The following is a 23,218-nucleotide window of genomic DNA, read 5'->3' as shown; positions in this document are numbered from 1 at the left end:
CTTGGTTTACATCACTCACGTACCTCCGCCTTGGTTTACATCGCTCACCTATCTCTGCCTTGGTTTACACCGCTCACCTTCCTCTGCCTTGGTTTACACCGCTCACCTTCCTCCGCCTTGGTTTACATCATTCACCTACCGCCGCCTTGGTTTACATCGCTCACCTACCTCCGCCTTGGTTTACATCGCTCACCTACCTCCGCCTTGGTTTACATCGCTCGCCTACCTCCGCCTTGGTTTACATCGCTCGCCTACCTCCGCCTTGGTTTACATCGCTCGCCTACCTCCGCCTTGGTTTACATCGCTCGCCTACCTCCGCCTTGGTTTACATCACTCACCTACCTCCGCCTTGGTTTACATCGCTCAACTACCTCCGCCTTGGTTTACATCGCTCACCTACCTCCGCCTTGGTTTACATCACTCACCTACCTCCGCCTTGGTTTACATCACTCACCTACCTCCGCCTTGGTTTACATCACTCGCCTACCTCCGCCTTGGTTTACATCACTCGCCTACCTCCGCCTTGGTTTACATCACTCGCCTACCTCCACCTATTATGTTTTTTTTTTTGCGGGAGAAGCACAAAGAGGTGATGATGCAACTCCACAATAAGAGGGGAGCACATTTGATGCAGTTTTAGGATGAAAAAAAAACTGTCCACAAGGTGGCAGACGTTCATTTTATAAGAAACAGAGCCTTGGAGAAGAGCTCTAGGCAGCAACCAGGAAGTGAAAAAGCTTGGCGCCGTGTTGCGTTAAGGTTACACGCTGAAGGGAAATTGTGTGCACACGCATGTTGCGTGCACACAGACAAAGTTCAGTTGCAAATGTGAAATCATGTAAAACAACCATTGATGTTGTGGTGTGGTTCAAATATTAATATTAATATTTTTAGGCTTTTTATAGCTTTGATAGCTTTTATGTATGGTTACTGTGATCACTAGATTTGATCCTAGATTTGTGTAGTGTTTCAGTGTACAAGTGAAGTATATTCTGTATTCCATACAACACATCAACTTTTCTTCACCTCCTCCCTCCCCCAGGTACATCTACTACTTTGGAGGTCTCCTGTCTGGGTCCATCAAAATGAATAGCAGTCCTCTCTTCCTCCACCAGATCCTTATTCCATCTCTGCCAAATTTCCAGACAGGAGGAGGTGGGTTTCATGTAAAGACATGTATGAATGTATGTAAGAATGTATGTAGGTATGATCACAGCTTGCGGCACGGTCATGTCTTGTCTTTCCAGGATACTTTCCTTTTGTGAAGATCTACCAGTCCCTCCAGCTGATCTACACTTCCTGTGTATAGTAAGTTGCCACCAGGACTCATTCAGTTTATTCCAAGGAAGAACTGGTTTTGTTGGTCTTATTGGTACTTATTGGTGTGCCTTCCTAGCAACCCTCAGTCCTCTCGATCAAGGAAGCTGGGCGTGACGATGGAACCAGCATTATTATTAAAGGGGGACATCATGGTGAGAACATTTGATCATTATTATTATTATTATTATTATTATTATTATTATTATATAAACAGTTAAAAGTGAGTTTGACCGTTTTGGTCCATTCCCATCTTTGTGTTTGTTCATGAAGAATATTCTTCTCATCCTCATCTTCTAGGTGAAGTGCTATCATCGCCGAAGCCAAGCACCGGAGCGGGAGGTGGTGTTCAGGATCCAGTTCCATACTTGCACCATTCATGGAGCCCAGCTCTGGTTTGGCAAGAAAGAACTAGACGTGGCCTGCTCAGGTATGAGAATGGTAGTCTGGTATTGTAGTACTCTGGTGGCTTTACTACGAATACAATCTACGTACTACAAATACAATGAAAATGTCTTCCTGTTGTGTATGCATGGTAATGGTAATGGTAATGGTAATGGTAATGGTAATGGTTTAATTTCATTTGAACATGCATCAGATTCCAATTGAGTGCATCCCATAATCAGTTCCCAGTTCCACATGTCCAAAAGGAGTAGGAAGAAGCAAAGCTTATTAAATCCTACCCCTCCATCTGGTACTTTTACAATCACTAACTGTTACATTTGTTCACTTCCTGCTTTCTATAATATTTTTTTTTTTATTTTTTGTCCTGTACCGAAGTACGAGGTGATATGAGCATACAATGCCATAATGAGTACTATAGTAACTGTCAATATAGTGATAGTAGTACACATAGCAGTCACATGACGCCATGTTGCCTGCCAACAATGTATACATAATATTACCACATTTATTTCCTAGTATAATATGAACAATACCTTTGATGTGAGATGCTGTTTACTCCAGTGATATTTCCAACATTGCTTTTTACATAATCATATCTTTTTATAGATGACAGGTTCCCTCGTGATGCTGCGGTGGAATTTATCTTCTCTAGTGGACCAGAGAAAACAAAAGGTGAATATATTTAGTGATGGAAGTAATATGTAATAGTAATTATGGTTGTAATTTGGTGACGTCCGCTTTGAAGAGTACCAGAAGACCGACGCGTCTGTCCAAGTCCACTACAACACCTCGGATCCGGTGGTCAGATGGGATTCTTATGACAACTTCAACCTCCACCATGAAGACAGCGTAGAAAGTAAGATGAGCGTATCCCATGGCGGAACACTGTCTACATTGGTGGCACTACTGAATTTAATTTAGTTGTAAATTCAATGAAATGTGACACAGTACAAGATAAGTGTCTTATAAATATAAGTGGCAATGGTATTTTAATAGTGATCATTCTACTGTCTTGTCATCTCTGCTGGAATCTCTGATTGACTGATATAATAAAATGTAAGAATATTACCTTAATACCTTTATAACTATAAATTGTTAGAGGTACCCAGGCTAACATGCATAAATATAGAGGTAGGGATTATCATTATTATTATCATTAATTATTATTAATTATTACTTTACAAAAAATAGTAATAATGGACAGCAAGACATCATTGCTTCAAAAATTGGTTTGAGCACAGACCTAAAACCTTGCTTCCTAATGCACACAAGACTAGACACACACAAACTAATAAACACGGCTAAAAACCTCAGGTAGGGTTTAACAAGAAGAAACTGATGTTTGGGTTGGTCACCTGTCCAGACACGGTCTCAAGTTCTTGTTTTTTAATGCATAAGATTAGACGCATGCAATACAGAAAATAAGTAAATGTCACAAAAAAAGTGGGCTAATAAATTGACACACAAAGACTGCAGATTTCAGAAAATAACAGATGAAATCTCTACACTCTACAAGAAGCAATGAAGTCTGTAAAATTAAATAATTAAAAATAAAAAATCACAAATTTTTTAACTATAATGATGAAAATGGTAATATTAATGATGATTATAATGATGGTAATAATGATAAAGATTATAACAATAATGATAATAATGATAATAATAATAATAATAATATTACAATGAAAATAATAACAGGGGAAAGAAGACAGTGGCATGAACATGATTATATCCTGCAAAAAGGGGTAGGCATTTATAAGCTTTTGCTTCAGCCTACTCCTTTTGGGCTTGGGATCAGATAGTTGAATACAAATGTAAATAATGGAAAGTTATATTTTGATTGATGTAAGAAATGCACTGTAATGATTCACATATTTGCCCAAATAAAGGGAAAAAAATAAAAAATAAAAAAAATAAAAAAACATCTCGCGCATGTCTCCGATGCCACTCGACATACATTGTGCTTGTCTGCAGTCATGTGTTTGACTTAGTGGTGATAACGTCTTGTTCCCGCCAGATATTCCTCATACCAGGGGTCCTCTGGATGGAAGTCTGTATGCTCAGGTGAGGAAACGACGTGGACCCGATCAGACCTCCTCGCCCAACGGTTGCCTCACCGCCAGCCCGACGGTGAAGCCGCAACCTCGTACCAGAACACCAGAAGAGAACCACTGCGCTTCCACGTTCCACTCTGAAAGAGAGAACACGGAACGTTTGATGGCGAAGCGTGGAGAAAGCGACAGCAGGCAGAAATTAGGAGGGAACGAGAAGGACGGAGAGACGGAGATCTTAGAAGATGGAGACCCGTCAGGTCTGGGAGGGCTAAGGAGGGAACACTCGTGTTGCGGTCGGGCAGGCGGGGGGCAGCAATGGGAGCGGGAGCCCCCCCCCTCGAACGGTCGCTGCTCCGGATGTTGCAGCAGCATGAAGAAACATCCCAAGAGTCAAACTCTTCCCGCCGTGCCGTCCAAGTCCATATCTTCTCCGCCACACATGACGCACATGGACCTCTGCCATCGCCATAGCGTCCATCCTTTACCGGAGTTACCATGGGAACGGCCCCCCCCACCCCTGTCTTGCCTCCACAGGCCGTTCTTTCCTTATTCGCCTCCCGAACTTGCACACCCCCACAGTCACACCCTGCCCGCCTCGAGCAGACACTACACCGATGATGAACGGCGAGTCTTCCACTACGCCAGCCATGCCCCGCCCACTCACGCCTCCCCCCAATCACTCCCCCCCAGCCCGTACAGAGACATGTTCTTCGGTTCTTCAACTGGTTGTCCCTGCCGGGAATGCTCCAGCAGGCGAGACCACCACACGGCCTCGGTCCGAGCGTTCCATCCGCTGCATCCGGAACAAGCCGCGGCGTTCCAACGAACTCGAGAGGCTCCGTGGGAGAGTCCAAATCCTTGGGAGATGCCGAGAGAGGCGGAGCTTTGGCCGTGTCAATCAGCCGTTCCGCCATTTCACATCTGCCACGCGTTGGATCAGGGCGCCAACCCGGAGCAGCCGCGCTTCGTCCTCGGACCTCAGCGGAGCTTTCCCGGACCCCGGTCTCTGATGGACATGCGGGACGACGCCGCCGCCACCGCCGGCGGGGGGTACCGTACGCCTCCGCTTCCACGCCACTCCTGCCCTTGTTCTCCTCAGCAGTCATCTCCTGCTGAGAGCCGCGAGAGTCGAGGTTACGCCTCCGGTTACGTCTCCGGGTCCGCATCTCCTCTACCTGCTGGGAGCCCCTCGCCTGGGAGAGGGGGACTACCAGAGACCCCCCCGGTATCTACAGATCCTGATGTCCAAGGTAAAAGATCATCATAACAAAGTTAAAGTATTTCATATTTCATTCTTCTACTTTGATTTTATTAGTTTCAGAGATCCACGTATGTCAGGGGTCAAAGGGTAAACCTGACCGGTCGAGCACCCAGACCCTGGACTCTGATCCTGACTACACAGTCATAAGTGGCGGCAGCCCCCCCCACACGGAAGACAGGTGAGCGCATCTTTATTCTGCTGACATGTCGCAATATGGAAATGATTCCAACGTGGACGGTGCTTTATGGCGGTCTTTACCAGTTTTATCTGGACCTCATTTTATGTACTTGGATCTCAACATGAGGGCTGGAGGAAACTGTAATTCCCAGACTTGAACACTAGGTGGAGCAGCCACACTCTTAATTCTTCTTTCATCCAATTCAAAACAATATTGGAATTCATTTCAACAGCTCAGGAATTTTCCAGGATTCCACATTTTCTTGGCAAATTGCTTTTTGATTCATATTTGTTATGAGGAAGTCAAGCCTGTTCTTGATCATTGACTAACAGTATAATATACAGTATAATATACAGTATGTATTTGAAGGTCCTATGGCAATATATTTTTCAGTTATAATAACCTTTTAGGCCAACCAAATTTTCCAAAAATTACGACTTTAATTTTTGTTTTTCATAATATTAAGAAAGTAGTGTATTTTTGTTTTTTTTTATTTCAAATCTATGGTACCAAAACATTATTTTTTTCTATGACGAGTGTACTGCAACCAATTTTCTCATGAGAATTCCATTTTTTTACAATATTGTCATAAAATTACAGCCATGTTTTCCATTCCGGCTGGTTTTTTTTTTTCATTATTTCAACTTTCTTTTTTCGACAAATAGAATTTTATGCCCATAATGTTTTGACTTTATTCTTGTAACATTACAACTTTTTCCCCAACCTTAATTTCCCCCCAAAAACACAACTGTATTTGTTGTTTGTTTGTGTTTGTGTTTTTTATTATTATTTTCCAACTTTAAGCTACTTAAATTAGGTTTTAATTTAATTTTAATTTAATTATTAATTTTCTCATAATATTACATTACGGTAATTAAGACTTTTTGTTGTTGAATTGCAACTTTTTACTCTTAATTTTTTGTCTTTACTGTAAAAAAATAAATAAATACTACTGATTTTTTTATTTTATTTTTTTCTTAGTAAATTACGATTTTAGAATTACAACTTTAATTTTAGTTTTTCATAATATTAAGAAAGTAGTGTATTTTTTATTTTACATTTCAAATCTATGGTACTAAAATGACATAATTTGGGTTTTTTTTTCTCATTATTTCTACTTTCTTTTTTTGACAAATAGAACTTTATGTCCATAATAATTTGACTTTATTCTTGTAACATTACAACTTTTTCCCCCAAAAACACAACTATATTTGTTGTGTTTTTTGTTTTTTTTTCCCAACTTTAAGCTACTTAAATTAGGTTAATTTTCTCATAATATTACATTACGGTAATGAAGAGTTGTTGGATTGCAACTTTTTATTCATAATTTTTGCCTTTACTGTAAAAAAAAAAAAAAATCAATAAAAATACTACTGGCTTACCTATTTTTGTATATTTTTTTTAAGTTTTCTTAGTAAATTGTTATATTAGAATGGCCATTGAGGGCGTTTTAAGGTGTTTTTTAAGGTGTACATGATGGCATCAATTCTACGTACACCATGTCTGGTTTCTACAGATGTTTATACAGATGTTTATACAGATGTTTTTGTTTTCCATACCTGCAGTGTAAATGCTGTCATCCCTCAAAGTGAAGAGGCAAAGCCAGAAATACAAACTTCCACCGACTTCCACGCGTCACCTGAGCTCTCCCGGAGTCCACCGACCAATGGAATTGAAGCAAAGGTCAAAGGACATGAAGAGGGCACGACGATCATCATCACCCCCGTGGAAGACCAAGTTAGTGGCTCAGATGTTCCCGGTGAAGGCCCGTCGGCGAACAGCAACCTTTCAGCTGGTACCAATCCCAGCCCTTCCCAAAATAGTCCCATTGAGTCCATGAACCATAATTCCTCCCCATCGGCTCCAGATCCACCAGGAAGTAGACTAACACCTGAACGAGATAACTCAACCGACACCAAGCCGCCGTCACCCACGCCTGACGGCTATCACACGCCAACGTTCCCCATGGCGTCGTATTACTATCCTATGCTAAGCGTCCCCCGCGTCCCGTACACCGGCTACACCGCCGTGACCATCCCGGCCGCCCAGCCGCCGCTCCCGGAGAAGAAACGGCTTTCTTCAACAGCAGGACCGCCGAACGGGCACGCCTCTCTTCTCCAGGGCTCGCCCGCCCCGTCACCCACGCACCATGTGACCTTGTCCCCCACCGCGGGGTCTTCGCAGTTCGGGAGCAGGGAGGACGTGGACCTCAGAGTCAATGCCAAGTTCGTCCAAGACAGCTCCAAGTTCTGGTACAAACCCGGCATCTCCAGGGACCAGGGTGAGTGGGGAATCAAACCCCCGACAACAGCACACACCCCCGCCCTCTCGGGCTCGCTAATCCACGTGTGTCTTCTCCGCCCGTAGCCATTGCGGTGTTGAAGGACCAGGAACCGGGAACGTTCCTCATCAGAGACAGTAACTCCTTCCAAGGCGCGTACGGGCTGGCCCTCAAGGTGGCCACGCCTCCTCCTAACGCCAACAACACGGGTAGCACAGGTACACACCCAACATGCTAGTCACGTGTACTGTGTACATGAACGTGTACTTTTGGGTACACTTTGTAAAGTTTGCATATATTTGTACTGCTAATGTCTGATGGGACGTGCTGAGAGTATTCCTGAACATCTCACAGCGGATGTCCAGGAACAGCTGGTGAGACACTTCCTCATCGAGACCGGACCCCGGGGGGTCAAGATCAAGGGCTGTCAGAACGAGTCCTATTTCGGTAACTTCCTTTTAAAAACTTCCATCTAATTATTTCTGTAAATAATGTTGGGAAAAAAATGTCTGTTCCTGCTTTTAGGGAGTTTATCCGCCCTGGTGTACCAACATTCCATGACTCCCATCTCTCTGCCCTGCGCCCTCCGCATCCCAGAACGAGGTCATTATGCCAGAAATTAACAATCTAGAGGTGATGCTTAATAACACCGGGATGCCATTTTTAGACCTCGTTGGCGAGCTTCCCGGGACGAGGACTGTAACCAACACCAGCACGGCTGCCGACCTCCTCAAGCAGGGAGCAGGTAAGACTGAGACCGAGACCGAGAGTCCCGTTCTGGAAGAGCGTGTTCCCGTCGCCAAAACCTCATCACAAACGATACAAACACGTTATCTCGTCTCCGAAGCCTGCAGCGTTCTGTACCTGAACTCCGTGGAGACGGAATCGCTAACGGGACCCGAGGCGGTTTCTAAGGCGACCAAATGCACGCTGGCTCTGACGCCACGTCCGTCTGCTACGGTGGTCCATTTCAAGGTTTCGTCTCAGGGCATCACGCTAACTGACAGCAAAAGGAGGTAAAAGACGACATTCCGAATCCTGGCACGGACGCGTTCTATAACTGTTTAGTGTTTTTTGCTTAGATTATTTTTCAGGAGGCATTACCCGATCAGCAGCGTGACTTTCAGCAGCCTTGACCCCCAAGACCAGAGGTAATACACGAAGATACACGCCCGAGCATGTACTTTTTACTTCTTACTGGCAGAAACGTCTGGGCTTGCTGCTGACATCCTCTTGCCGCCTGACTGGAATATACTAGAATTCCCGGTGTATAAGATTCATTCATTTAGCGACAAAGATCAAATTGAATATTTGAAGTCTATGAGAACCAGGTAGCTCTTTATTTGACAGGAGGCCATGATGAGCTATAAAAAGTCACAAATGTTAAAATCATCACACAGCAACTTAACACACAAAAGTTACCGAAACCAGCTTAAAATGAAAAGCCGTTTTTTTTAAACGGCTTTCCAGCAAAGCATTTCATTGGACGTGGCTGTCGGAGTGCTGTAGTCAATCATTTGCTGCCTTTGTCCACCAGAGGGAGCCCAGCTCCTTTTTCCCTGGTAGCCATGTGCGATGAAATGCATCATGGGAAGCTTTTAAGATAGTTGTTTTTTTATTATTTTAAACTGATATTGGTGCTTGTATATTTCTTAAGCTACCTTTTCAGTGTTAAGTTGCTGTATGATGATGTTAAGACTTATATTGAGTAATAACCTGCGAGTTCACTCATAGCTCGTGATTGGCTCCTGCCAAAAGAAAGAGCTACCATTTCCTCACTGAGTAGCAAACGGCACAGTATTTAAGCGACGAGTAGTATTTCTGAAGGAAAGGAAATGTCAAACATTTGCCGCACCGTTGAAAGTTTAAGAAAAAAGTAATTACGGTAATTATAATCATAGATTTTACATGTTTGATCTCCGTATTGATATATTCCTGCAATTGTTCTCTGTCTCTATTTGTGTGCCGTGCTTCAGATGGACTAACTGTGATAGCACGTCCAGCAAGTAAGTGCTTGAGTTCCGGGGTCCCATTCCCGACTTTGCATGGCCCATTAACGATCACCACATCGTCTGCTCATATATTTTAGACGAACGCAACAATGTATTCAGAATTGTAATGAAGTTGCGTCCATTTTGGCTGCAGGATGTTCGGCTTTGTTGCCAGACGCAGCGGCGGCAGCACGGAGAATGTGTGCCACCTTTTTGCCGAGATGGACCCGGAACAACCTGCTGTGGCGATTGTCAATTTTATCAATAAAGTTATGTTGGGACCACAGCTACGCAGATGAAAAACGTTGAACTATGACATCGCGGGTGGGTATACTACGTGCACTGTGAGAAGGTCTTTGGTCTTCACCGACTTTCTTTTTCACATCATTACATTGATGTCATAATGGATTAGTCTGCTTTTGATTGTGTGGAATTGCTTTACCGTCATAAAGCGTCATACATCATCTTACAAAGCATACAATTACATAGAAATATGTATAAATGTGTATTGGAAATGACAAAAACAAATCTTATATGACGCATTTCTGTTTTTAATTTCATAGTCTACGTTAATATTTAACAGTTGCAGGCAAGAATGTAGACGCAATGAAATGTGTGAAACGTAGAAGTAAAAAGGACGGCCGGTCACGAACAAATCAACTCATTCAAGACGGAACATCAATACTCATCTTTTTTTGCGGCTGGAAATAAGCTGGCCTTACTTTTGTAATGTTAGAATGTTTCACAATGGAAGGAAAAACACGACGTAACGCTGCTAAGGTCGTTTTTAACAGAGACGTTACATCACTTTCTCCATGCCTCAGAATGACCGCACGTTTGAAAACAACCAAGATCCTTGGGAACTAAATCAAACCAAAGACTTATTCTGTATTTTTAACTTTAGATTTTTTATTTATCATTTGCTTTTGTCACTTTTGTTGTTGTTGTTTTTTTATATAAACCTGGACAGTATGACTTCATAATATTTGTTTGTATAAGAAGTAATATATTTTAGGTCTCCTAAGAAGAATTGTATGAAATAAAGTGCTACATAAAAAAACACAATACTATTTGTCTCTCGTCATGACTAAATCACACGTGATCGCATCTTCGGTTGAGATGTTCTAATCATCCATACTTGTACCATCATGTAATCATATAACCAGGTAATCATACTTGTACCATCTCGTTGAAAGTGTTGCACAGTACAGGCGTAGTACAGTACAGTACTACTGTACTGTACAGCACTGACGACAAATCATGAGCAATGATATGACCTATTTTTGACACGACTTGTCCTCCCCAACTCTAAACCTTCCTGTTCCCTCAATGTTGTCAATCTTTTCCCATTTCAGATCAACATTTGCAATAAAAGTGACTTGTCATTATTAGATTTGATTCATCTCCAGAACCCTCCACTTCTCGCTTTAATGCCATGGTTCACTCCTACCACAATCCAGGTTTAAGCCCCACATATGCCTCTTATGATTATTATATGCATTTAAAAAGACAAAATGTAGAGTTCAATATTCATAAACTGAATATTTTTGTGGTTGAAAGTCAGATGATGATGATGAAACTAGTGTTTCCACGGCCACAACAACGGTGTGTTCAAGGATCGCCAAACAAAGCGACAAATCTCACTGCGCATGACAACAAACAGCATCAGGTAAACATGTTAAAATGCTGGGCTTTTTAATGTTGGTACATGCATGCTGTACTTTTTGACTGCTTTATCCCGTATTTATGAATGATTGGCGATTCCACAGAACACAGTACAGTTAGACCGCCCCTACTCCCTGAAAAACAATAATTGACCTTAGAGGCTTGCAAAATACGTCCTGTTGCTGTATTCTATATATATTTCATATATATTTTTTGTATAAACTAATCGTATTACAATATGCACTTGCGATTTAAAATGTATAAAAGGACGAGGTCCCGCCGAGATTTGAACTCGGATCGCTGGATTCAAAGTCCAGAGTGCTAACCATTACACCACGGGACCGCTGCTTCCAACGGACGAATCTACCAATATTAAACTGAGGTCTTGTATTCGTCTTCCACCTCAGCTCGACGGACTAAATGATCGACGACAACGTGTGAAGAAACGTTGCTTTTTGGCAGCTAATAACTGAGCTTCTTCCACCCCAGTCGAGTATTGCTTACGCGAGCATGTTGGTCGGTGCTTTGGAAAATGGCGTCGCACATGCTAGATGTATTTCGACAAGGAGCCCACTTATAAACACATACGTTGCCGCAACTAGCAGTGCAAATATTGCCACGGAATGTGTCCACAAGAAGAGAATATCGAGTCTATTACCCAATTTATCGCGACTTCCAAGCTAGTTGTGTTCATAAGCCATTCAAGCTGCTGAAAATAAAAGCACTCCCTTCAAAGTAAGATAGTCAGTGTTGCCAGATGGGTAATTAACCAGAAGCTTTAAATGTCTCGGAAGGAAAATTATCTCATAAATCTGATTTGACGTCGCTAACTATAACATTACAACAGACCCTGCATACTTTGTATATTTTGTAATGCAGTTTTCACTTTGAAAAATTGACGCGCCATTTGACAAAAGCTGCCACTGGCAGAACAGCACCCCCACCTGGCTGTAAGAGGCATGGGAGTCAATGCACAACATCCGGTGCAGTGCAGGATGTATCCTGTTTGTGTTTGCTGATAGTAATGTAAAGAAAGGATCACATGATGTTACATTATGGTATTTTCTTTTTATTATTGACTGTACAGATGGTGGAATTATCGTATAGGAAAGCTATCGTACGTCTGACAACGCTAAAAAGGCTGCTTTGATAACGTCCATTATGACGTCACAATGACAAACCATGCTTATGCGTTTATTAAAAAACGGACTCGAATTTACGGCCAACCAGGACACATAAGTAAGAAAATATTGTTCGTTGGTTAATGTTACAGTCAATTCATAAAAATGTATGATTAGGTGCTGCCATGCACATAACTGCTAAGCAGATACAGATGTTACTGAGGGCTTTCACTCCAGCTGCTCATAATGCAACCACAAGGCTGGGTTAAGAAATATTAAGTATGGCAGTCATATGTATAACATCAGAAAGGCTCGGTTTGTGCAATTGCTGAATTATTAATTGTTACATGATGATATGCTTCCGATGTCCTACTATTATATTGCCTTGTGGTTACAGCACAGTAATCCATGTTTGATAACACACGTCCAGCCTTGGGTGACTAACACTGTCCTTCCTTCTCCCACCGCAGGAAACTAGCGGGGCAGGTGAACGGTGCCGGTCCTCCCAGTCCTGGAAAGTCCGTGTTGCAGCTGTGCTGGGCCGGGCCTCTGGAGGTAAACATTTGAGCACCGGTGTGAAGTGTAGGATTTCTTCAGCGTCTCTGCATCGCATTTCGATTGTGTACCACGGTTTCAAACCTTACCAGATATACAATTATGTCAACTAACCAGTCAAACAATTTAGCTTAAATTTTCCATTCCATGCCATATAAAACACCCATATATTCCTGCTGCAAGGCATGCTGGGTACTCTTTCTCCCACTATTTTGCTGTTTGTCCCATTTTTACTTGATTGCGAAATATGTTGAGGAGGTCGTCAAAGTAAAAAAAGAACACATACTACCCAGCATGCCTTGTGGGCATTTAGAAAGAACAGTTTTAAGTTGTGTTATGTTTAGCGCTTGGCTGTTGATTCATGTGATGCGTTAACTTGCTATGGATGTGTGGCATTTTCATTTTGTTGCACTGTGAGCAAGGATGAGCTTCTGCTTTGAACCCACTTATGTATTGGCTCCTCCCCCTAATATTTGTTTACCTTGCCCATCCCTACCTTAAGGTTTGTAGCAAATTAGCAAAGGTTTGTAGCAAATTTTGTGTCGATTCACATAAGATAAACTTAAGATAAAGACGCTAATGCTAAAGGCGGGTTTGTGACTCGGGTTTAATAGCAGCAGCGCCATCATGTGGTGCATTTGACTGAATAATAATAGCTTAGAAAACACAATGAAGATGCACCATGGGGTGTCCTAATTTTTTCACAACAGTAGGTATAGGTAGCAATTTTCTAGTGTCATAATAGATGGTTGTCTATACTAGCCGACTTTCATGCTAGCAATTGACATTGTCTATTTGTGTTGGTGATGAGCGATGCGTTCGGGTGTGTTAAGTTATTGCTGTTTATGGCCTCACACCTGTAAGTCATTCCGCACGATGACCTGTAATTGACGCAACCGTAAATCTGTTTGAATCCTGGACACCGTACAAATACAGCATGTGCAGTATTTCCACGGTGTGTGTGCAGTCTGTCCGTACAAAAGTTAACTCTGGCTGGCTTAGCTTCAGCTGACCAGAAGCATGTGGCTCTCCATATGCGTTCCACTGTGGAGGCTATTCATGTCACAGTCCAAATGCTGCCACGAATACAGATTCCCTCCGTTGAAGCGGGTCAAGTGTTTCTGATTTATGATTTCCACCCTCCTGGTTTTCAAACAGCAACCCAGTCTCTAAATGTGAGCGTCAGAGCATCTGAGGACACAAACGGGCTGAGCCAAAATCCAAGCCCGACATGGATGTTACACAGCCAAATAAATCCCTGCCATGAGTTGCTTGGATCTGGCCCCACGGTGCCAGACTTGGACAAGGCCCAAGCCACAGGACAGGGATCGACAAACGCAGAGCATGAACCTAACACCCACACGCATGTAAACAGCCACTGTTAGGGAATCGGCAGCAGCTTCACATATCAGGGATGGGGGGTGGGAGGGGGGGTCGAGATATAATTCTGTGGTTAAGAGTGAGAACACGTGTACGTATAAACAAGTGCGTAGTAGATTAATTCATGCTTGGATTGTGCGGCGTCACTGGCATTGACTGGATTCTGCAGTGGCCACAAGATGTTGAACCCAAGTGAAATTGACTGGAATATTTCGGCAAAGTTGCTCGGAAAAGCAAATGGCTGACCAATTTACTGTTGCTTTCAAATGCAAAGCTGTGCAATGTACCGTAGATGATTAATGCAGGGACTGTACGTGCGCATGTGAGAGTGAAAAATACAGTCTGCATACATAATATTATAATTTAATTTTAATTTAGATTCACGTCCGAGTCATTGTGTTTGCGGTTGTAATTTAACGTCTGATAAAAGTTAAATATGCGTAAAATGTACGTCCCTGGAGCCTGTTTATGAGTTTATGAGCAACAAATGCGAGAAAATGGATTATCTCCGTCATTCCAAGGGAAGTTCAAAGTTCCCTCAAGTCTGTCATCTACAGACGTGGGAGCTGGAAGTTGGATCGTTTTGTTTTTATTCATCGACTCGGCAACCCTAGCATGGTCGTTAGCCTGCTATGCTAGTGTTGCTATTATTTGTGTTTTCCTGTCCTTTATGTTTCATTGTTGTACAGTATGTTGTATATTATACCCAACATTTTGACTCGAATATACCCAAATATATGGCGTGGGGGCTGTATATAGTACATATAGAGATGGCATCAGGAATGACATACTTGCTCAAGGTGCAACAAAAAAAAATAATACAACACATCTATAGCAAGTGAACGCATCATATGAATCAACAACTATAACACATATATGTTAAAACTTATTTCCAAATGCCCGCAAGGTATGCTGGGTAGTCCAGCTGACTAAAATATATAAAAAATAGAATATTGGATGTCAAGAGTATGTTAACTCCTCCTTGTTTACTTCTCCGATGACCTCCTCAAAGGATTTTGCAATCTAAAAAAAAGCATATTTCAAAGAGTACAATATTATACCTTTAAGGACTACGTTTTTCCAAACTCATGGAATCTGCAGATACAGTCTAACTTGTCTAAGCGTGCAGCAGGGAGTCCAAAAACAATTTCATATGGAAGAGGATATATGAAGCCGGATGGGGCCCTTCTCCCTCTCCCTTCCTATCTGTCGTCTTTACAGTGTTTTCATTACAGACACACCCCTGACCTTCATATAGGCCTCCTCCACTGGGCCTTAACCTCACACACACACACGCCACCATTTCCTCCATGCATGATGCACCACAGTTCCCATGTGCAACACGGCTGCGAGCGTGCAAATGTCATGCGAACAAGTGAAGCGCGAATGCACACAATTGGAGCAAAACGACAATATTGCCATTACGCCATTCATATTCAGCCAAGTCACATGTGCTTTGCATCGCAAACATTTGGCAACGCTGCCGCCGTACAGCGGCATCGCCTCGCAGCCTACCAGTGCACTGCAGCGTGGACACACCCCTTCCTCGCCTCCACGCCTGACCGCACACATTGGGAAGATGTCAAACAAACAATGAGGCGAGACGCATTCAACACAACAGGGTGAGCGCAGGCATGTCGTGGGGCGACATCAACCGGTAACAACTGTACAATTATGTTTCATGTGTCCACGCGGAACGCCCGTCGCTTTGCGAACAAAGGCTCCGTGGGTGCGGAGAGACACATGGCCTAAATTGAAGCAAAGGAGTTTCCACGTTGTCGCTAATGATGAATGATGGTCATACCGACGCCGGGGATCTCTCCAGTGATCCGAACTGATTGGAGGCAAAACCATGTTGCTTTAAAGCTCACGCGGTCAAAGTTGTTTACCTCTTCGTTACCTCTGACGTCACGACACACCCCTGTTTCAATGGGTGGCTCGATCTATTGTGGACATGAAAATCGACCAATCGGAGCACGACTCTTCCGGAGCGTCACCAACCAGATCAGGGCCGAGCCGCTTAGCGCGCGTGTGATTGGTTGCGAGGAATTTGTGGGCGGAGGTGAAAGCGCTCTATCCCTCAGAGGCTCCGAGGAGGAGGCGGTGCATAACAAAAAGTAATGGCCATCTATTTGCTTACTGAAGAACCAGGGATATATGTCGTCGTACTACAGTAGGTGTTAATTACTTGTATACGTTTTCGGGCGTCTGTATTTTCTCGTGGTGTTCGAACAGTTTTCCATTCGAGCGCTCAAACTCGCGCGGCCGTTGTCCACGCTGACCGAAGTTGGTGCGGCATTTGAGGGTTAAAGCAGCCAGCTAACCACGCTAGCATTAGCTACAACCAGCGCCGACGTCTGGAAGGGCGGACAAGTCGCTCACATTTGGGAGATTAGCACAACACAAACGTCTCGAACCTTCACGCTCAACATGGAGTGGACACGCGTGGAGACAGCCACCGAAGAGGATTAAAAAGCAACTGGGGTCTTAAATGGGGGGAAAGTTGAGTTAAGGTATGGAAACTCGCATTGCACAAGATCAACGTTAAAAGTCAAGACTTGACTTATTGCGAAATCTGTCCACGGAGACAGCTCAATTGACAGCAAACTTGTCTATTTACCAATATTTACCCCGACGCGAGGCAGCTAAAAGGCGACATTACGGGTTGAATGATCATGTTGGTGTGTTTAAACTGAAAGTAGTTGAGCGTTACATAAAGAGCCAATGGTGGACAGGTCCGAGGTAAAGCCTCCTTCACTGACCCGCCACATGCCTTCTTGCTTTTCTGTTGACCAGGATTAACATCTTGGGATAAACGGAGGAAAGCTTTCAAGTCGCAGCCATTGTTTAAGGGCATGCTAAAAGCTCAGGTAAGTCATTTCTTTGTATATCTATATACAGTATATTTATATATAACACACACAATACATTTACATAATATACAATACACCCATATCGATTTCTCACTCGGTAGGGACATGATGTGTGTAGATATTTGGAAGAAAAATATATTATTGGTAATATTTAAACATTTGTTGTGGGTATAGCTTTTGGGCTTCAGCACGTAATCAACAATTATTATATATTATATTGTACTCTACGTCAAAGGTTGTGTCATATTTTAGTAGCTGTAGAAATGTGTATTTGAATAAATGTCCTTTGTCAGCCATGGAAGAAAATGAACAACCACTCAATTGATTGTTTTTGTTTTAATTTAATTTAATTTTTTTTTATAAAATGTGAGGACCTCACTGTGTACATCAGAACTTTTGTTTTGATTGTATTTTTGTATTGAAAGAGAAGCTGTCATAGTGATGGTCTGTGTATGTACACTCCCCTCCAAAAGTTGGGGAACACCTGTAGCTCATCCTCCAATAGCTGGCATCCTGATGGTCAAAGTTCATAAAGACTCAAAGAGGTGAATCGGTGGCTCCTCTACTAGGTGCGTGTTGCCTCGGTTGCTTTTGGATACAGTAAACCAATCAGTGCATTTGTGTACTGTATTTTTTTTAAATGTCTTCCAGAATGGGAAAATATGAAAACGTTGGCTCATCATTTCGAGCAATCGCTTCTTTTTTTAAACGATGATGTCAGTGACCCGTCATAATCACATGACCAGAAGTGAGATTTGATGACAAACCAACATGCATCCTACTGTCCGTCCGTCCATCCATCCATCCAGCCATCCATTTTCTATGCCGCTTGTGTTTACTAGGATTGGGGGGGTATGCTGGAGATATGACAAGCCTCCATAATAACTACCACAGTTGACATTCTCTCCATATTTTCTTGTCATAAGTCTTCTCTAGTGTAGTGTGTCATGTGGTCCCGTCTGCAGGCTTTGTGTATTACATTGTTTTCACCATTTGCGTCTTGATGCAGCTATTTACTTATCTGGGACGGTGTGGACGTTGTTTTTTTTTCAACCTGCCCCCCAGAAAACATTCCATTCCATAAACAGTTGGGGAGAAAATGTTTAGGTCTTAATTGCCATCTATTTTATTGATCACATGTCTGTTTTTACACCCAAATGACTCACTTTGACAACAAGAACCTGGTCAGTTTATGATTTATGATGTAAAATTGAGAAAGACAAGACGTGTCTTATGTCTTCAGCTAAATTTCCAACCATCCCACCCCCAGCCCGAATCATTAGAATGACTTCCCAAAGGCTCAAGTAGTCTTATCCATTCTAGCGACTGTATCCTTTTCTCAGTGTTCTGCGTCTGTTCATGGCAAGGAGGATGTTGTTTTTATATGAGCCGCTTCATTCCCTGTGAGCGTGGAAAACATAAGGAATGGGAGCTCCCTTCCCGACATCATAGTTGTCTTAGGATCAACACTGACATGTGTTCGGGATTTAAATCACACCTCCAACTTGTATTACTTTAGCTGGAACTATAGAGGCCGTGTGTACACAACAGTGCTCTTCCACTTGGAACCCAACAGTAGACCTGGACTATCGCCGTAGTCGCGGAAGAACAAGCTACAAAATGGATCTTTTACCTGATTAACGGCTGTTGTTTATGGAGATGTGCATGGTGGGCATGGTACAGTCCATTAGCTATCCATACTGGGAGATACCCTCCCTTTCCCTCTTTTCGTGACGGTCGTAATTGGTGGCTTCCTCTGACATAACGTATAGACAGAAAGAGGCCGTTGTACTTAGCCGTACAGAGCCACCACTTGTATGCACAAGCCACATACGTTCGGTTACCCTTGCGACTAATGAAGTGTTAAGTTCGCACTGATGTCTGGAGGTCCTCAATTTGCTCCCACGCTTGATGGCTTCTGGGCTAAACACATCACACAGGTTATATTTGTGGTAAATGACGAGCAGGTCAAGCAGAAGTAGTTCTTGAAAGGCAACACGTACGGCACGACTTGACTGATTGGATGTGCTCTGATAACTAATGCTGGAGAACACTGGGCGAAGTTCATCTTCCAACCGTGAGAATTGTATTGTTAAATCACAGGAATTTTAATTGAATTTATTCTGTTTTTTTAATGTATGCATTTATATTTCCACTCAATTTTGGGTGAATTGTTGTAGAATCTCTTTGAATGTTGGAGCATTTTTGACAGTTATATAACAATGGCCGTGCGCATTGGCATCCACTTCCCCCTAACATGTTCGTGGCCCGTCTGGTTCTGTCCAGCCGGCTCCCCATGCATGACCGATGTGTGTGCCTGAGACTGCGCATTCCCTGTCAAATTCAGCACAGACATAAACAGGACTCTCGGCCCGAGTGTTTGAGTGGGCTTCTCCCTGCCTTTCCCCTCTCCAGAGTCCAGCAAGGGGCCCAGCATAAGGGGGCAGGCTGCCGTCACTGCCTCCCTCTCCCCTTGCCGGCCAGCAGCGGGGGCCTGGGCAGGGGAGCGATTGGTGCAGAGACCATGGAGTTGGACACGGGACCCGGGACCCTCCCACCGCCTTCCACCCTAGTTTAGCCCATCCTGTGTGGGGCACAGGTCACCTTGTCATGTGCTGTTACTGCTGCTGAAACATGCTCCCTGTGATCGCAAGAAAAAAGCATGAGATCCCGCAAGACCCGCATGGGAGAGGGAGGGGAAGGGACAGGACTGGACTAGTTAGCCTCTTTATTTATGTGCTTGACTACGTATTTTTTTTCAAAAGACGTTAACTTTGACATTCCAAATATTGTTATTTTTGTGCCAACGTCATTCCGTTCCTTGTTTTCTGTGTTTGCCGTGCTTGACATGTGACTAAAAAGCCCATGTGTGTTTCCATTGTGGCCCACTTCTGTGCAGTCCGGGTCATTCCAGATCCGAATTGTTTTATGTATCCTCTGTACTCGGGTTGACCTGCCCAAAGTATGCGCTAAAACACATCAACTTACGTTTTCCTCCCTTCGTTCTCCACAGCTTCCTCCCGCTTTTTTCCTCTTTTAATTCTGTCTCACATTCTCCCCTTCTTGGAGGAACCTTTGGCAGCACGGAACAATTTTAGGACCATTTGCGGGATCGTTCATGGGATGTAGACGGGAGGATGCTCATTAGACTGTCAGAGAGGGCCCCTTTTCCACAGCTTTATATCCCACTTCCGTTACCGTTACCGTTCTGGGTCTGGATGAGATTTGGACTTTGACTCCTATGTGGTCTAAAAAGTTAATTGCTGACATGATTTAATTTTTCGTTTTTTAATTTACTGCATTGCTCTCTCTCTTTTGCACGTCTGTCTGGAATCTCCAAATGTATCAACTTTCCCAGAATTCTCAGTCACCCACGCTCCATTGAAATGCTCCACGTCTTTATCCCATTTATTGGCATGTGGTAAAAGTTGCAGTTAACGTTGATGGAAGCTAATGTTAACACGTTGGCGGGACTCCAGACCGTTTTCTCACAACGGCGGTCTCATTGTGTGCCTGCGACGAGGAAAGCGACCGGTGTTTGTTACTCACACACTCACACTCACAGACAATGGTGCTTCTGGAAATTGAATGGCAATTAGAACCGGCTACTACTGGCTAAGTGGCATTGGAGTCCTGCCACGGTCCACCTCGGCTCTTATTCTCTATGAATATCTGACTGCCACTCACACACACATAGAGTCGTGCAGCAGCAGAAATAACCTGATTAAGTGTATTATTACATCATTCCCAGCCTGCAGTATTATTACCGCAAAGTGTTATCTCATATCAGCGTTTTGAAACACATCCTCTGTTTGGATTGTTCTGCACCAAGTGTGGACTCATTAGCCACATTTCCAAAACGCGGCACGGTTGGGTTCCATCGTAGTTGCCTTTCTGTTATCAAAAGCCGTACGGGAAGGTTTCCAAGGTAGTCGATCAGTACTTCTGGCCCCCCTGACGATGGGCACCAAATACAGTAAGTGAGGGGTGGAGCTGAGCACCCTGCAGTCCATTGGTTGGCTGTTGAACAACTGTTACATCCATGTGCAAATGGGTGTGTATTGTATTAGGCAAAACAGAAAATGCACATTTTCTTATACCTTATACTTGGTAATGGTTTTATTTCATTTGAACATGCATCAGATTCCAATTGAGTGCATCCCATAATCAGTTCCCAGTTCCACATGTCCAAAAGGAGTAGGAAGAAGCAAAGCTTATTAAATCCTACCCCTCCATCTGGTACTTTTACAATCAGTAACTGTTACATTTGTTCACTTCCTGCTTTCCATAATACTGTTTAAGGTTTTTTTTGTTTTTTTTTTAAATAGTGTACCTCGTACCGAAGTACGAGGTGATATGACCATACAATGACATAATGGGTACCACAGTAACTGTCACATGTACTTAGACTTATTTTATACCTTATAGTAATCACCTAGCCCCCAGAATAAAGTGACTGATTTCAGAGTCCTGGCCTATTAAATAACTAAAAAACATAAATGTGGTTGCTTGGTTTTCAGCCCAGTACAATGACAGTGAAGGCTATCTAAAAATACACTTTTGTAAAATCACTTGTATGGACTCAGTTGGCACTATATCTATTGGGGGGGGGTGGGTCATTGTATTTTGAATATGCAAGACCTTTTAATATCAGTTGTATTTCCACGCCCATAATAATAATTTGACGGACTGATCTATTGAACCTATAAGTTGGCTTGTATCTTTAGACTTTTAATCAGGAATGGAATTATTACGGTCCAATGTGCACATGCTTTGTAAGGAAAGTGATGGACACTTAAAGGTGCGTCATAGATTGTATTGTTGAAGAGCACAAGTAGGTTAGGTTTTGATATCAAGTAAATGATGTGCGTATGAGTCATATGACCACATGACCACATGACCACTCCACCCTGCCTCCAAAATGTGCACACAATAGCTTGCAGGTGTGAACATTCCCCCACCAGTATCCTACTTTTAGGCCCTCTTTTGTTCAAGCTGTTGGACCCGTGCAAGACTCTGGACTACAGTGGATCGCTGCAGTACAGGTTGTGAGGTTTAGTAACACCAGCAGAAGCTTAAAGCGTTGCTGTTGTGGATCGGGGGGCCCATGGTGGCGGTTGGGTTATGGTATAGGCGGACATATGTTATGTTATGGACAACGAACACGGGTGAACTTATTGGTGGGATGTTGAATGCATAGAGATACTGAGATGATGAGGTTCCGAGACCTATTGCTGTGCCATTCATCCACACCCACCAGCTCATGTTGCAGCGGGATAGTGCACAGTCCCATGCTGCAAGGATCTGTACACAATTCCTGCAAGCTGAAAACATTCCAGATTCCCAATTCTTGCATGGCCAGCTTACTGGGCACGTCACACGTTGAGCATGCTTGGGATGCTCTGGTATGTAAGAATGATGGCAGATGGTGGTCCCATCACATACCGACCGGTTTTGAGTTCATGAAAAATGTGTTGCGTTGATGTTTTTGTATCTGTGAAATATTCCATAAAATAAGGCAAACTTAGAACAGTTCAGGTCAACGATGAATATTTGACAATTGCGTTGACGTCTGCTCTTAAAGGTACGGTGAAACATGACAATCAGTTACTCTTGGCTCCGTCTACATGCGCCACTAATCAGTGTTAGACCATTAATCACCTGTCCAAAAGCTTTAGTGCTTTACGCATGGTTGGTTTGTCACACCTTTCAATCCAACAAGGGACCCATTTTTAATCAGATTCTCGAGTCACCGTTCCCGCCTCTTGTAGCACTTGTACTCGCTCAGCTAATTTGGAGCATAAAAGGCAGAATTTTATTTTCAAGCCTTCACCGCAAATATTATTTGTTTTGCAATCACAGCTCGTTCGTCACCGCATCACTTCGCTGTATCACGATTTTTCAACAGCGTGTTGATTGATAAGTCATTGCTGTTTGGTGGTCGACTAGATTAGAGACTCGGCTTGGTTACGACTACGGTATGCATTCAGAAAGTACTTTAAAAAATACATTGTGCCATGTAGTATTCTACAGAACAGCAGTTTTTTAATCAATGTGGAAAAAGCACCAGGTACTTATTAGTGCATGCAATATGGTACATAGTATTAAACCCCTCATATTGAGCAAAAATCCAAAAC

General features: G+C 43.1%; 2 protein-coding genes and 1 non-coding gene across 10 annotated transcripts in view; 2 read left to right on the top strand and 1 right to left on the bottom strand.

Moving 5' to 3' along the window:
• LOC131106332 (tensin-3-like) overlaps nucleotides 1-10,794 on the top strand; it is a 28,644-nt gene extending 17,850 nt beyond the window's left edge. For 2 of the 5 annotated variants that reach the window (XM_058055277.1, XM_058055280.1), the window contains 17 exons: nucleotides 1,043-1,155; nucleotides 1,248-1,308; nucleotides 1,397-1,472; nucleotides 1,618-1,747; nucleotides 2,329-2,394; nucleotides 2,468-2,578; nucleotides 3,740-5,026; nucleotides 5,092-5,215; nucleotides 6,781-7,496; nucleotides 7,583-7,714; nucleotides 7,851-7,943; nucleotides 8,022-8,099; nucleotides 8,164-8,241; nucleotides 8,344-8,512; nucleotides 8,579-8,647; nucleotides 9,473-9,502; nucleotides 9,642-10,793. In XM_058055277.1, the coding sequence (XP_057911260.1) occupies nucleotides 1,043-1,155; nucleotides 1,248-1,308; nucleotides 1,397-1,472; nucleotides 1,618-1,747; nucleotides 2,329-2,394; nucleotides 2,468-2,578; nucleotides 3,740-5,026; nucleotides 5,092-5,215; nucleotides 6,781-7,496; nucleotides 7,583-7,714; nucleotides 7,851-7,943; nucleotides 8,022-8,099; nucleotides 8,164-8,241; nucleotides 8,344-8,512; nucleotides 8,579-8,647; nucleotides 9,473-9,502; nucleotides 9,642-9,786 (3,478 nt within the window). In that variant the 3' untranslated portion in view covers nucleotides 9,787-10,793. Of the gene's footprint in view, nucleotides 1-1,042; nucleotides 1,156-1,247; nucleotides 1,309-1,396; nucleotides 1,473-1,617; nucleotides 1,748-2,328; nucleotides 2,395-2,467; nucleotides 2,579-3,739; nucleotides 5,027-5,091; nucleotides 5,216-6,780; nucleotides 7,497-7,582; nucleotides 7,715-7,850; nucleotides 7,944-8,021; nucleotides 8,100-8,163; nucleotides 8,242-8,343; nucleotides 8,513-8,578; nucleotides 8,648-9,472; nucleotides 9,503-9,641 lie in introns of all 5 variants that reach the window. The other 3 variants (XM_058055278.1, XM_058055281.1, XM_058055279.1) reach the window with 3 other exon arrangements.
• A 629-nt stretch (nucleotides 10,795-11,423) lies between these two features.
• trnaq-uug (transfer RNA glutamine (anticodon UUG)) lies at nucleotides 11,424-11,495 on the bottom strand. Its single transcript has one exon. It is a non-coding gene; the product is annotated as a tRNA-Gln (tRNA).
• Nucleotides 11,496-12,769: 1,274 nt separating this feature from the next.
• The window catches only part of LOC131105918 (vitamin D3 receptor B), a 29,819-nt gene continuing 19,370 nt past the window's right edge, over nucleotides 12,770-23,218 (top strand). The window contains exons 1-2 of one of the 4 annotated variants that reach the window (XM_058054432.1): nucleotides 12,770-12,828; nucleotides 17,005-17,078. The gene's annotated coding sequence lies outside the window, so the exon portion shown is untranslated. Of the gene's footprint in view, nucleotides 12,829-15,759; nucleotides 15,831-16,272; nucleotides 16,382-16,410; nucleotides 16,722-17,004; nucleotides 17,079-23,218 lie in introns of those variants that run through there. The other 3 variants (XM_058054431.1, XM_058054429.1, XM_058054430.1) reach the window with 3 other exon arrangements.

Source organism: Doryrhamphus excisus, chromosome 18 (assembly GCF_030265055.1).
Source record: "Doryrhamphus excisus isolate RoL2022-K1 chromosome 18, RoL_Dexc_1.0, whole genome shotgun sequence".
NCBI classification, from domain to species: domain Eukaryota; kingdom Metazoa; phylum Chordata; class Actinopteri; order Syngnathiformes; family Syngnathidae; genus Doryrhamphus; species Doryrhamphus excisus.
This window is presented reverse-complemented; position numbering and strand designations above follow the sequence as displayed.